Source organism: Rhinolophus hipposideros, assembly GCF_964194185.1.
Source record: "Rhinolophus hipposideros genome assembly, chromosome: 20".
NCBI classification, from domain to species: Eukaryota; Metazoa; Chordata; class Mammalia; order Chiroptera; family Rhinolophidae; genus Rhinolophus; species Rhinolophus hipposideros.
Genome location: NC_138066.1, coordinates 6,853,055 through 6,868,054, shown reverse-complemented (window position 1 = coordinate 6,868,054; position 15,000 = coordinate 6,853,055). Strand labels below are relative to the sequence as shown.

At 41.9% G+C, this 15,000-nt stretch overlaps 1 protein-coding gene across 4 annotated transcripts in view; it reads left to right on the top strand.

Annotated features, from left to right (window-relative positions):
- DNAH9 (dynein axonemal heavy chain 9) overlaps window positions 1-15,000 on the top strand; it is a 319,243-nt gene that overhangs the window by 272,126 nt on the left and 32,117 nt on the right. For all 4 annotated transcript variants that reach the window (XM_081027600.1, XM_081027598.1, XM_081027597.1 and 1 more), the window contains 2 exons: window positions 6,526-6,719; window positions 8,967-9,115. In XM_081027600.1, the coding sequence (XP_080883726.1) occupies window positions 6,526-6,719; window positions 8,967-9,115 (343 nt within the window). The remainder of the gene's footprint in view (window positions 1-6,525; window positions 6,720-8,966; window positions 9,116-15,000) is intronic.

Sequence of the window (15,000 nt, the reverse complement as noted above, 5' to 3'; positions counted from 1 at the left end):
TGCAGATGGCATGATTTCATTCTTTTTTATGACTGAGTAATATTGCATTGTATATATCTGCCACCTCTTCTTTATCCATTCATCCACTGATGAACACCCAGGCTGCCTCCATATCTTGGCCATTGTAAATAATGCTGCAATGAACATATGGATGAACATGTCCGTTCAAAGCACTGTTTTGGGTTTCTTCAGATAACTATCCAGAAGTGGGATTACTGGGTTTTTCTTTGTCTCTTGTCATAGCCTTTGTTTCAAAGTATATTTTGTCTGGTATAAGTATTGCTACCCCAGGTTTTTTTTCTTTGTTTGTTTCCATTTTCATGAAACATCTTTTTCATCCCTTTACTTTCTATCTGTGTGTGTATTTCAATCTGAAGGGAGTCTTTTGTAGGCAGCATATGTAAGGATCTTGTTTTCTTATCCATTCAGCTCTCCTATCTTTTGATTGGAGCATTTAATACATTTACATTTAAAGTTTATTTTTAATATATTTTTTGTTTGTTTTTTTTAAGGAGGGCGCAGCTCACAGTGGCCCATGCAGGCATTGAACCAGCAACCTTGGTGTTATCAGCACCACGCTCTAACCAACTGAGCTAACCGGCCACACTGAAAGTAATTTTTGATAGATACGTAGCTATTGCCATTTTATTATTCCTGTTTTGGGTTTTTCTTCATTCTTGTTCTTCTTAAAGAAGTCCCTCTAACATTTCTTGTAATACTGGTTTGATGTTTATGAACTCTTTTGGCTTTTCCTTGTCTAGGAAGCTCTTTATCTGTCCTTTGATTCTGAATGATAGCCTTGCTGGGTAGAGTAATCTTGGTTGTAGGTCCTTGCTTTTCATCACTTTGAATATTTTGTGCCAATCCCTTCTGGTGTGCAAAGTTTCTGTTCATAAATCAGCTGACAATCTTATGGGAGCTCTCTTGCAGATAACTAACTGCTTTTCTCTTGCAGCTTTTAAGATTCTCTCTTTGTCTTTAAGCTTTGGCACTTTAATTATGGTGTATGTTAGTGTAGGCTTCTTTAGGACACTCTCTGTTTCCTGGGCTTGTATGTCTATTTTCTTCACCAGGTTAAGGAAGTTTTCTTTCATTCTTCTTCAACAGGTTTTCAATTTCTTGCACTCTCTCTTCTCCTTCCAGTACCCCAATGAGGGGAATATTCATACACTTAATGTTGTCCCAGAGGCCCCTTAAACTATCCTGTGTTTTTATTCCTTTTTCCTTTTTTGCTGTTCTAATTGAGTGTTTTCTACTTCTAAATCACTGATATGATTCTCTGCCTCATCTAATTTCCTGTTGATTCCCACTCATGTTTCCTTTATTTCAGTTATTGTATTCTTCATTTCTAACTAGTTCTTTTTTGTACGTTCTATCTCTATTTTTATGTTTCCTATTTCTTTGTTGATGTTCTCAATTAGATCATTGAGCATCCTTATAACCAGTGTTTTGAACTCTGTGTCTGGTAGATTGCTTGCCTCCATTTTGTTTAATTCTTTTCCTGGAGCTTTGTTTTGATCTTTTATTTGGGACATATTCTTTGTCTCCCCATTTTGGCTGCCTCTATGTGTTTGTTTCTATGTATTGGGTAGGGCTGCTATGTCTCCTGGTCTTAGTAGAGTGGACTTATATGGTAAGTGTCCTGTGGGGTCCAGTGGCATAGTCTCCCTGGTCACCTGAGCCAGGTGCTCCAGGTGTGTCCCTTTTGTGGGTTATGTGTGCCTTCCTTTGTGGTTGAGCTGTTTGCATGTCAATGGGAGGGATTGACCCTAGAGCTAATTAGATATAAGGACTGGACGTGACTACAGTAGAGGAACTGTTGTGCAGGATTTGCTTAAGCAGGGCTCTGGTGCCCACCTAGTCTGCTCCTTGGGTGTGTTGTCTGTGGGGGCAGCTGGATGTTGCTCCAGCTGGTCTGAAGCCAACCATCCAGTGTGCCAGCCCTGGCGCCTTCTGAGAGGGGCCCTGCAGCAGGCCAAGTTCTATCACAGCTTGTGCCCTCTCCAGGGCCACCTGGCATAAGCCACAGCGTAACCCACAGGTAGCAGCCATCTGTGCTGGGCTTAGAAGTGCCTCTATAGGCCAAGCAGTGAACTGAGGCAGACTTCTACTAGTTCCAGTCTTGGTGCTGCTCAGGAAGAGGTACAGGGCATGCCGAGGCCAGAGGCTGCTTGTTTAGGTTTTGTGAACGTTTGAGAGATTTTAGGAAAGTCCACAGCATAAGCCAAGACAGGATGTTTGCATGGAAAAGCCACTGGAAGTGGCTCGGTTGTGCCCAAAAATTGGTTGGGGTGAGGTCTCAGGGAATCACCAGGGTGGAAAAAACAGTGTTAGCCAGGTTCTTGGAGACTCACTAGGAGTGGGGAGTGCTCAGCAAAGAAATAATGGTTTCTGTCAGCACTTTTCTGTGGGAGAAAGCTGCCCCTCCATCTCACCCTAAGCCAGACAATTCAGTTCCTCCCTGTATGTCTCTGGCACTTTCGAGCTGCTGTCCCTACGCTGGAGCTGAGAGTGAATGAGTCCATTAGCACATAAGTCCATGTATGGGCCTTTTAAGAGGATGACCTGGGACTCCAGCCACCCTCCATCTCACTCAGACACAATATCCAGTGGTTTTCATAGCCAGATGTTATGGGGATTTCTTTTCCTGGCACTGGAACCCTGGGCCAGAGAGTTTGGTGAGGGGTTAGGACTCCTCATTCCTCCAGGGGGACCTCCACAGCCAAGATATCCCTCCCAATTTTTAATGGTCACACGCAGATGTGGGACCAGCCCGTTTTGTGTCTCTGCTCCTCCTATCAATCTCGAGGTGACTTCTCTGTGTATCCTTAGTAGTAGGGCTTCAGTTCAGCTGGACTTAAGGTGATTCTCAGTGATGGTTGTTCTGTAGTTTAGTTGTAATTTTGATGTGGTTGTGAGAGGGTGCAAGTACATTTACCTACTCTGCCATCTTGACCAGAAATTTTAAAATAATGTCACATTCACAAATCTTGGAGGTTAGTTTTTCAACATATCTTTTTGAGGGACACAGTTCATCCCATCACAGTTATGATGATTAATTGCCCATCTCTAAAGTGTATACATGCTGTGGTTGATATGAGTTGTGCCTGATAGAATTTTTCTGTAAAAGGAAAATCTTTAAGGAATTATGAGTTACCCAATTGGGCCAAATCCAGTTGCCTTTCTCTCTATTGTCCCAAAAAGCCCTCTGCAGCAGGAATCATAAAGAATCAATCATTGAAAAGCACTCTTTACAACTCAAAAGCTACTGTGCAATTTAGTTCCATTCCTCTTCACAAAATGGACTGTTTGGTTTGCATTGCTTCACTTTGCTTTTTTGTTTTGTTTTGTGGGCTAAGCTCATCTGGTTGTTCAAAGGCTTTTGCAAATGAGTGAAGCTTTATCTCTCTCTTTCTCTGAGTTTTGCGATGTGGAGCAGCGAAGTCCAGCCCCATTGAACTCAAGCATAGTACAGGATGTGAGCAGGTGAAATACAATGCAATGTGTAGTGCACATTGAAGTCTTTGATGAATGGTCTTTTAAAGTGTTCAGCTGGAGTTTTGCCTAAAGAAACAAAATAAGTATAACTGAATAGGACATGATAAAACAAAATTTCTTAAACATTCTATCTGATGAGGAAGATGGATTGCCTTGTTTCCCCAGCAGAACTAATAGGCAGGTAATGAATGAAATCTTTGTGATAAAATACTGCTTTTATTAGCATCCTTTGTAAGAATTTTTTAAGTCTCATCAAATACTGAACTTTAAGGTACTGGGCATGTTCTGCTCTTCACTAGAAAATCTCATCTGTGATGCATGCCTCTGTTAGCCTTTGAAGGCCCCTCACTACCACTCTGGATGGCACATTAGCACAGTTGTATTTTGCTACACAGTCCAATGTAATTAGGCTAATTAGTCATTTCCATTTAGCTTATTAGAAGGCTAGAAGTGCCTTTCCCTCATTTGGGAGATTAAATGTTGCAATTGTGTTCCACCCAGAGCTTCAAGACAGTGTGTTGCAGACCCAGTCGTGGCAGCTGGGAACACTGAGCTCAGTGTAATTTGCTCAGTTTTGTAGTAACACCAGAGGGGGTAATGGGACTGCAGAAGGGTTAATGATGATGCATGCTGGGAAGAGGGGCTGAAGTGGTTGCCTGAAAGAAGATGAAAGTGACTTCCTCAGCACAGAGAGAAATAATTACAGCAGCTGTAGCTTTCCTCATCCTGTCAAGAGCCTTCCCGCTGGCTGCCCAGATGTCAAATTTTATTAATTGAGCATTTCCTAAGTGCCAGGCTGCCTGCTAGGCCTGAGACATACAAAGATGACTAAGAAAGTTCTTGCCCACAGGGAACTCACAATCTTGTGGGAGTAACAGATGAATAAACCAGCAGTCGCAGTTCAGTAACTATAGGAACCCAAAGAAAGTCCAAGGAAGGACTTTAGAGTCTTCAAAGCATTTGTATCTACATTAGAGTATAAGCTATGCAGACAAGAATTACTTGACCTCATTTTCCAAATGAGAAAATCAAACCCCACAAAGGTTTAAAAATAGGTCCAAGTCATAAGAGGCTCATAAGAGGTGGCATTGGGACCAGAATACTCGTTTCCTGGTACTTCCCCCACCATCCTACACATGACTCAACGACATTTTTCAGCACAGATGAAGGTGTGTTCCCTGCTGTAAGTGCTCAGGGTGCATTGGGAAGCCACAGAGCCCATATGAAAGGGCACATAAAGCCAGGACAGGTGTTCATACACAGGAAAAAAGCCTAGGCAAGCCCAGATCAAGTGTATATGTCCTTCTCCAACTTTACTTTCCCCTTCTCACCTATAAGATTCTTCTACTGTAGTCACACTCCTTTCTATCATGCTCCACACTCTTCCCCATCCAGACTTCAGCTCGTGTTGATCCTCCCCCAAAAAATAGCCTTCTCTTCTCTCTATTGCTATCTCTGCCCAATAGAATTCTACGTACCTACTAAGGCCTCCTTCATCTCCTCTTTCTCTTGAACTTAGGGCTGTAAGCTCTTTGAATGCATGTCTTTTTTCATTCACCTTTGTATTCTCAAGTACCTGGCATGCAGTAGGCATTCAGTAAATATCAAATGAATGAGTGAATGAATTCAAAGAATGTGTGAGTTCCTTAAAATCCATGGCATTATGGTAGGTGCTTTGGACACAGTCTAGCTTTTAAGGTCATTAGAGAGGCCAAACATACAAGCAGGTGTGAGTAATAATGGAAAGGCTGCAGGTAATTCAGTGTCTGACTGAGTGATGGTTATGTGGGCACTCTGAGGAAATAGGATAGACCCCCCCGCCCCTTAGCTAAAATAGGTTCCCATGTCAAAACAAATGATGCCACAAAAGTACCTAAGAGGGTATAGAAAAGCTTATTACTCATATAATGAGACTTTCTGGAGAGAGCAGGGAAGCTCCCAATCAGTCTGAAAATGGCTTGAGAGAGCCAGGAAAGGAGACTACATTGGGGTTTCTAATGGAAGTTAGAGAATGGGGCCAGGGTGAGTGTTCCTGTGAATGGGCAAGGGCTTATGTGGTACAACTTCCCTCCAGCACCAAAGAGGGAGTACCTAGGCTTACTTATCCACTTGCCCAGATATGGATCTGAAGAGGAAGAGGGAGGGACAAGGCTTAAAAGCTATCAGCAGTCAAACATCTAAAAATTGAGTCAATCTCCAGTGAGAGGGCTGTGTGTTCTAGATTAGAGAGGATGTATGTGAGGGAGGTTGCTGATTTTGCACTGGACTTTAACAATTTGTAGAACCTTAACAAATAATAGTCAGTCATGACCAACATAAGAAAGGAGTAGAATTTGGTGGAGAAAAGAACAGGACCTCTAATGTGGTGAAAGTAGAGGGAACAAGGAACAAGGAATGGAGTTGGGAACGAGTCTGGCACATTTCCACGGTTGGGAGCAGACATGCTCAGACAGTGGGCTCCCTGGTCAACTGGAATGATTGGAGGGAAGCAATAAGTGAAGAGATTTAATTAGCAAGTTATGCACTTGGACTTAAATTTTATGGAAGCAGGCAATTCCTAGAAATTTTAGAGTTGGCATTAATACAAAGTCAAAGATTCTGGAGACATTTTGAGAAAGGAATTGACAGAAAGGAAAAAAGGAACTGCTAGTAGAGTGAATATGGGAATGAAAGGGAGGAGTCAGGTGTCCAGTTTCCATAACTAAAAAAATCACGGCATCCCTTCTCGTCCCCTTTTCCATGTAATACCCTGCAAGCAAGTGCTGCTCAGTCTCTGCTGCTGGTAATATCCCAAACACTTTTTTACTAAACCTTGCATATTATTACTGGGGCAGTTTGCTAAAGGTGAGCTGATCAAAATCCTTCTTCTTCCTTGAGTTTATCTATAGGAAGAGTCAAGGCTCCAGAAAAAAGTATAAATGAGACAAAATTACGTCTGAGTACCATCTTACCCCTCGACCCCAACACAATGCAAATTACAGCTCTGAGAAAGTGCATTCCAGAGCAAGATTCTCTGACATTTCCTAGGCACTTTCATCAATGGAAGAATTCTATCATCTGGATCGGGACATTGAGGGATCTGCCAAAAGCTGGAAAAAGTTTGTGGAATCAGAATGTCCTGAGAAGGAGAAGTTCCCACAGGAATGGAAGAACAAGACAGCCGTGCAGCGCCTCTGCATGATGAGAGCCATGCGGCCTGACCGGATGACCTATGCCATGCGGTAGGGAACCAGGGAGGGGGTTGTGGGGAGGCCCGGGAAAGGCATGGGGCAATCTCAGCATGGCCAGGCTAGCAGGGCTGAGCACAAAGGCCTCGTGTTTCTAGTAATGGGAGTCTTTGTACCAACATCCCAAATCCCATAAGGCCTATTGCTCTGTTTGCCATGCATTTTCTTATATCTAGCTGGACAGTTTGGAAGGAGATACTCATCAATATCACTATTGAGAAGGATGCTTGTCACATCTAATGTGGCAGGAGATAATGGATCCAGCGAACAGATGAAAGGGTCATCCTTAGCAGGAGAAACATCTCTTTCATCACAGAGAGAGAGATGGGTGTGGCTGTAGTTAGGGTGGTAGAAGCATGGCAGAAAGTTAAGAAGGATTTTGCCTCATGACTTCTATTTTCTCTGAGAAATAGAAAGCAAGATGATCGGTTGAGTTTGTGTTTAATGGGAGGTGTGAGGATTGGAGATTTGAGGAGAGTGCTGAAGGTTCGAAATAGGATCTTGAAAAATGGGAGAAGCCTGACCAGGGGAACTGAAAGAATTTCGAGTAGTATTGAGGGCGCACCTTGCTAAGATCCTGCATTTGTAGTGACACCAGTCTTCACCGTTAGATGGAGTTGCACACAGCAGCCCAGGTGTAGATTCAGACTTCAGTTGATGCACAGCATGGGTCATTCCAAGTTTGGATGTTAGAATAAGCGTTAGGCAAGGGACGTGAGGTATTGGCATGAGAACGATTAGAAGTCATAGGCTGTGCAATCTATAGAGACAGAAAGCAGCTTAGTGGTCGCCTAGGGCTGGAGGGTGGGGTTAGCAATTATCTAAACAGTCATGAGGAACCTTATTGGCAGGGTGCAAATGTTCTAAAACTGATTTATGGTGAGGATTGCACAGTTCAGTGAATTTGTTAGAAGTTATTGAATAGTACACTTAAGATGGGTGAATTTTATGGTATTTCAATTACACCTCAGAAAAGTTGTTTTTTTAAAAAACAATAATAATTTATAGGCCATGGACATTACACTGGATGGGAAAGAAGTGAAAAGAATAAGGGGATGGTTTAAAAAACAAACAACCAAAAAAAAAAAAAAACACCAGAGAGGCCAAGGTACTGGAAATCCTACATTTGTAGTGGCACAAATACAGGCAGAGAATCAGTGGAGTAAGGGTAGATTGCTGAAAGAATTGTAAGGATAGAAAGTTTCGGTCAGAGAATGGGATGTTTCTGTCTATGGTTTCAGACATAGGAAATGATCCCAGGTAATGATCAGGATGAGGGTGTGGCCGTGGAATCCGATGGTTCACGTGGAGAAAAAAAATGAAGATTCTTAAGAATCTGGAGGTCTATCACATTGATGTTGATGTCACTCAGGCTGGTAGACAGAAAATCCATGAGGCAAATGTCCAAGTGTTCAGTGAATTAGTAGAGTGACCAAAGGAACAACAGACAACATGAATGTGCAGGGGTAGTGGTCATACAGCCGGGGAAATGAGTCTCAGTGGAGCCACATGAGTGGAGAAGTAATGGTTTAGAAATAACCTCATCAGTGAGCAGGACCGTGATACCTTCCCAGTCCTGAGGCACATCTGATGTAGGAGAATGAGCCCCCCTGAGATGGCTACAGTGTCCTTGGGAGAGTTAAGGCCAGGAGCTGGCCAGATGGTCAGTAAGTGGCTGCAGCGTCTGTGCTTGGTTTAGTATACAATGGGACACTTTGGAAAGGAGCATTGGTAAGTGGAGTAAGTGAAAGGAAACAGAGAATGATATGACATGAGAGCACACTGGAAGGCCGTAAGTCATGGGTAGGAATGGAGGGTCACAGAGAGATGAAGTATGGAGGATTTAGCTGCCCGCAAGCTGTCAGAAGCATTGGTCCTGGCAGTCTTCTTATGGATAGTGGAGACATGACCGGTCACTCAGGCTTCCAGCGGAGTCAGCGGTGGCCTGGATGGACGGGGATTTAGAAGGAGTCCCCATCTAGGTGAGCAGGCTGGCAACTAACAGCACAGGTTGTAAGTGTTGATTTAATAAGTAGTGTTTGGAGTCGGTCCTAGCTCTGTAACTACCAAGCCCGTGACCTTCAGCACATGCTTTCATTTCTGTAGACCCATTTGTGTTTTTGTTCCGTTTTTTTGCAATTAAAATATATATATTTATTAGGTCTTATTAGCCCCATTTCTTAAATGTTATTGTTTTGTGACTTATAAACATTGATGTACTTTTTTTTTTTTTTCTGGCAGACATTTCGTTGAGGAGACTTTAGGAAGCAAATATGTGGTGGGAAGAGCATTAGACTTTGCAACCTCTTTTGAAGAATCAGGGCCAGCCACTCCCATGTTTTTCATCCTGTCTCCAGGGGTGGACCCACTGAAGGACGTGGAAAATCAAGGTGAAAAAACTTCATCATGGTGCCACGGCTGCCCCAGCCCCATGAGCTTTCACTCTTTGCATCTGTCAGTTTCCCTGTTCCAGCTTCAAAGCTCATTATGTAGTACTTGCTATTCGCTAACCATACAGAAAGCAGGCTCATTGCTGAACCAGCAGCAGAGATCATCTCCAGAGAAAGGCCTGCTCTAGGCTCTAGATCTATAAGGTAGACTCCACAGTAGCAGGTTCGTGAGGAGACCTTGTCCCGCCACCCACCCATCCCTCTTCCTGTAGCTGCCGCGCGACTGTTCTGAAATTCAAGTACGATCCTTCCACAGGCTTCCTTGCCCTCAGAACGAAATTCAAACTCCTTACTGGGGCTCACAGGGGCCTTCATCCTCCAGTGCCTCCCTATTTCTCCAGCCTGTTTTCCATTATTAGTTTCCTATTGCTACTATAACAAATTACCATAAACTTAGAGACTGAAAATACCACTATTATTTTACACTTCTGGAGGTCGCACTAATAAATGGGGCCCCCTCTTTCCCTCATAAGGACCCTCATGATTATATTGGACCTATTCAAATAATGCAGGATTATCTCCCCATCCCAAGATCTTTAATCACACCTGCAGAGTCCCTTTTGCCATGTAAAGTAGCATGTTCACATGTTCTGGGGATTAGGACGTGGACATCTTAGGGGACTCATTTTTCTGCCTACATTTCCCCGCCTCAGTCTTTTTCACTCTACACAGCAGCCATCCCATTCTCCCAAACATTGTTCCCCCTCCAACATCACCTTCACTAGGCTCGCCTCTACTCATTTTTCACATACCAGTTTCAATCTCACCGCATCCAGGAAGCCCAACTTGATTTCCAAGGTGCTGGGACCCCCTCCCATGTGCTCCTAGAGCTTCCTTCTTTCTGTGCTTCACGGTGTAATTGTCTAGTGACGGTTGTGACTTCCTATGAGAATGACAGCTCTTTGAGACTAGGTTTCCTTTTCACCAGAGTATCCTCAGTTCTAGCACTGTGCTTTTCATGTGAACATAGATGTTAAGTGAAGGAATGAGCAAATGAATAACTAATCCAAACTACAACGTTTTGCAAAGTGAAATAAAGACCCGATGGGCTTTTATAGAGCCAAGTCTTTATAGGTAAGAACCCAGACCATGTAATACAACTCCACGGGCAGTCTGTTATTCATCATGTAATGAAAGGAATGTGCAGCATATGCCTGGTGTTTGGGGGAGTTAAGATGATGCTTACTTGGCCCCAAAGAATGGAGACGATCTGTATAAGGGAAAGAATTCTCTCATCCACTAATTTAATGTATATTTTTATTATATCATATCCTAAAAATTACAAGTAACATATTTTAAGTACTTTTTAAAATACCAATAATACAGAATTTAAAATGGAACGCAACAGTTCTCAGCTCCAGCCCTTCCCATACCAGTCCCCCTTTCCAGACTCTGTGCTTTTGCCCATTTCTGAATTTAGTCTTCCTGAAAGATACTTCTCTATTTCCGACTAATAATCTTTCATCACTATTTCTGAATTTATCTATTTTCAGTATCCCCTGATGTGAAAAATAAATATTGAGCTCCACCAAGACTCTCTTCTTCCCAAATTTTTAACAGCTTTACTGAGATATAATTCATATGCTGTGCAATTCAGTCATTTAAAGTCTATAATTGAAAATTTGTTAATATTTTCACAAGGCTGTGTAACCATCATCACAGTCGAATCCCAAATGTCAACCTGTGTCTATTAGCAGTCATCCCCTAGTCCATCCCTCCACCTCCCAGCCCCAGTCCCCACCAATTTACTTTCTGACTCTAAAGATGTGCGTATTCTGGACTTTTCCTATAAATGAAATCATACACCTGTGTGGTCTTTTGTGGCTGGCTTTTTTCACTGAGCGTAATGTTTTCAAGTTTCATCCACGGTGTAGCATGAATCAGAACTTCATTCCTTCTTATGGCTGTTGTCACAGCTAAGTTATTCCTGACTTTCACCCTTTTATAGAGTTGTGTAGTCCCTCCCTCCCTCGGAGGTTTCATTTCTTTCATATTTCCTCATTTTTATTCAATATTTTTCTTTTGAACGTTTATATACCCTGTTGATGAGCAATTTCCTACTGTTCTTTGCCTATTGACCTCCAGCTATTCCATCATGTAGTTTGAAGCCTTCTGTCATTTCAGGCAAGCTGACCCCTCCCTAACCCATATTGGTTATTTGTCTCTAAATATAGTATCTCAGTCCTGCCCTTGGGTTAATCTTAACACACATTTCATTACCAGAGGCAATACTACTGTTTATCAGTTACAGATTACTTGGGCACCTGTGCCCCTTTCTCTTTCTCTTCCTCTCCCTGACGGTTTGATTTGTTTTCTAATGCACCCATTTAGAATATACATATCCTCGGGTGGTATCCATGTTTCCTGCGTCTTGGATCTAATCAGTTTGCCTTATGGGATCCTATTCTTAAGTTTGGAATCCACATGATTGACCCAAACACTTTCCCCTGTTTCCTCTAGCCCCAGCTTATTAAGAAAATGTATTCTCTCTATGCTTGGACAGAGTCTGTGTATCAGTTTACTGTTTTATTCCAGTTAAGTTTACTCTTAACAAAGCTTGGCATCCTTTCCCACTTTTAAGTATGGTATTTCTATTCTTAACTACTTCATTTCTTTATCCCTCTATTTCATCACAGCAGTTCTTAATATTGGGTAGGGTTTTAAAACTCTGAGAGTCAGCTGAAAGACTTGTTTTCTCATCCTCATTTCAAAACCCCATTCCCTCTCAAACTGCATGAATGCACAGATAAAATTTTGTATATGATTTTAGGAGTTCTCTAAGCCCCTGAACTCATTCATTGACACTTGATTAGGAATCTATGCTTTTCTGCCACTTTTGTGCCTCTTAGTCTACTCCGGGATTTTCCTTCCTCAACAGTTTTGAAGGAGGGGGAGAGAAGGAGAAAGAAATTCCATCCATTTTTCTTGGCCTCTATTTTAACATGAAACCTACCACCATCCACTCCTACTGCTTTCTTTCTTGCCTTCTCAGATTAATCCGTTAACAAGATTAATTTTACCCTCTTTCTGTCTCTTCTCATCACCTTCTTCCTAAACGAGCCACATTTCCTTATTTGCACAATAATGTTTGCTTTTGCTTCACCTGAAAGCAATCATTCTTTGTTTCCAATCACCAGTAATACCTTCCTCCTAGGGTTACTGTGAGGATAAAAATGAAATCTCAGATGTGAAAAGGTTTTTGAAAGGTTAAAGGTACAGTAGCAATGGACGACATTATAATGGTGATGATGATTGGTCTGTTCTTGGAGGCAGCCCAGTTTGCTCCTTTCTTTACATCTTTTTTCATCCCTTTCCAAAGCATAGTTTCATCTTCGGCCTTCCCAACAGAGGACTTGCCCTTTTTGCTCTTATGCAGGCATCTTCTATGTTCTTTCTTTCACTTGACTCTAGCTTGATCTTGCTTGGTCTCCATGTTCTTTTATCTAATTACCTGGCTTTGACGAAATAAATTCTGTTATTTCCATTTTAGGATCAGAAAGAAGCTGTATGTACCACCTTCGCCTTTCACCGCCTCCTTTTTCTCTTTCCAGTGTTCTGGCCAGAACTACTAGGAGCTCACTTAGATTTCTGTAGGCCTGCTACAAGGTGTGTTCAAATAAACAATTTTCAAGGTAGTGTCTTTGCACACAGATTATCAACACTTGTTTAGAGTCTCTTTTTCATTGTTCCTGGCCTCGTTCTCTTTTCTGTAAGAGTTCATTGAAAGTTGGTTAGGTTGGAGCAAGTACGGTCTTTAGAGAGTGGCTTCAAGATTGGCAGATTATTGGTTTTTGTGTGGAGAAAGACTCATTTGTTGAAGTGCCAGGATGCAGGAGCGTGAATAGAGAGAGTGTATCCTCAAGACTGAGGCTATGAGAAGAGATGGGATTTAGAGAACAGATCGGTGATAGGCAGAGGGAGAAAATGTCTTCCACTAAAATGGGGATGAGACATAATAGGAATGTTCAGAGATACAGGCAAAATGGCAGTAAATTGAAGGAATTTCTACCAGATGGCCTGTGTTTTCTCAGGGAAGTAGAGAGTGAAGCAAACTGCTGAGCAGAAGGAGGTGAGGGGTCCATTCAGAATTTTAAAGGAAAAGGAAATGAACAATGTAACCAACTTCTGGGGACATGGAAAGATTACCAAGCAGCATTGAGGTTGAGAATCTTGAACTTGTGGTCTCTCCAATTTACTAAATGTATTATTTTTCTTTGATTAATAGAGTTGTCTAGGGTTGAGATTTTATAAAAGTTAGGTGATGCTGAAGTAGAAGTGGTCAATGGAGTTGAGGATTTTGTAAGATCGTAGTTCAAATTAAGGGTTATTGGTCCATATTAAAATAAGAGGAAGGTAAAGGTAAAGATTAGAAAAAAAATGGAGGAGCCAGTGGACTGGACATTTCACTGAATTAGAATAGTAGGAGAGGTGGGAGTAAGAGAGTAAACAATCAGATAACAGGAAGGAATGGTCATGAGTAGATATGAAGGAATAGTGTTTCAGGAATGGGACAGTTCTCAATGATAATAAAGGTCTCAGGTAAAGCATTGGGAGTGGATAACAGAAATGGAACAGAGTTAAGTTCTTTGAAGATGAAGAAACATGAGGTTGGATGTTGGCTGTGTTACATAGTCACAATAAAGTTTACCAGGAATAATGAAACAGGAAGTGTGGAAGAAATTAAAACAAGTACCAAAGCCACTAATAAATGTGAATCTCACTGAGGAGTTGGTAGAAGGCAGAGAATATTACAAAGTTAGTAGATAATACAGCCAGGTGGCATGTGTTTTGTTTTGGTATGCTTTGGGGTTTTTTGGTTTTTTTGTTTGTTTGTTTGTTTGTTTGTTTGTTTTTGTTTTGTTTTTATGAGAATGGAGAAGAAATAGCCTGCAAGCAGCAAGAGAAGGCTAGACAATATTCCTCTTCCTCCCAGCCCACAGGTATGTGGAACTAGGGAGAGAGCCACAGAAGTTGCAATGTCCTCAAATGGATTAAAGGTTGAAGGAGCATACTATGAAGGTTTTAAAGGAGGTTTCCAATGGGGCATAGTTCTGGGTGACATGACCAGATGGAGAATTGGAAGGAAGATCAGAAAGGGAAAGATAAGTTAAAGGCAGTGGGGATGGGGACACGGAAGCCATAATACAAAACAATACGCAGGTGAAACCCCAAGAGAACGTAACTGTCTAAAGGGGTTTGCTGATGACCTGGAAAGGTGCCTTGAGAGCCTCAGAGTTGCAAACGCAAGGCCCCGGCAAGGTCACCTTGTCTCATGACAAGGCTCACAGGTGGTGCAGTCATCTTCAGCTGAGTGTTCAGTTAGTGCACATCTGTCAGATTTTCCCCTTCTCATCATCTCGAAGATCCATTTCTTGCTCTTCAGCCTGATCGTCATGCCTGAAGCCTAGATTAATGAAAACAGAGCCGAGCTGGCCTCTGCAGTGCTAGACTTTGCCCCCAATGGTCCCTCCAGTCTGTCGTTTTCAATGTAATCTTTTTTAAGCTCCTCTTTCCCCATATCCTTCTTTTTCTAATAAGGAAAAGAAATAGGCCCTTTTGTAAGTAGAAATGTCACCAAGGTTATCTAATAATCCCGGTACCTTTTATCCTGGTATTTTTCTCTGGAATAAATTGTTTATATCCTTGGTTCTAAAGCTGACATCAAATCTATTGCCAGCTAGGATTTATAGAGTTTAATAAGGGTATTTCTTGGGTTTATCTCAGTTGAATTTATAATAACTATTTTTCACTAGAAAAGTCATCATCTTGCTTTGTCTCATCCAGTTGAAGGAGAGTCTATACTTCTTTTAGTATTTAAAACAAAT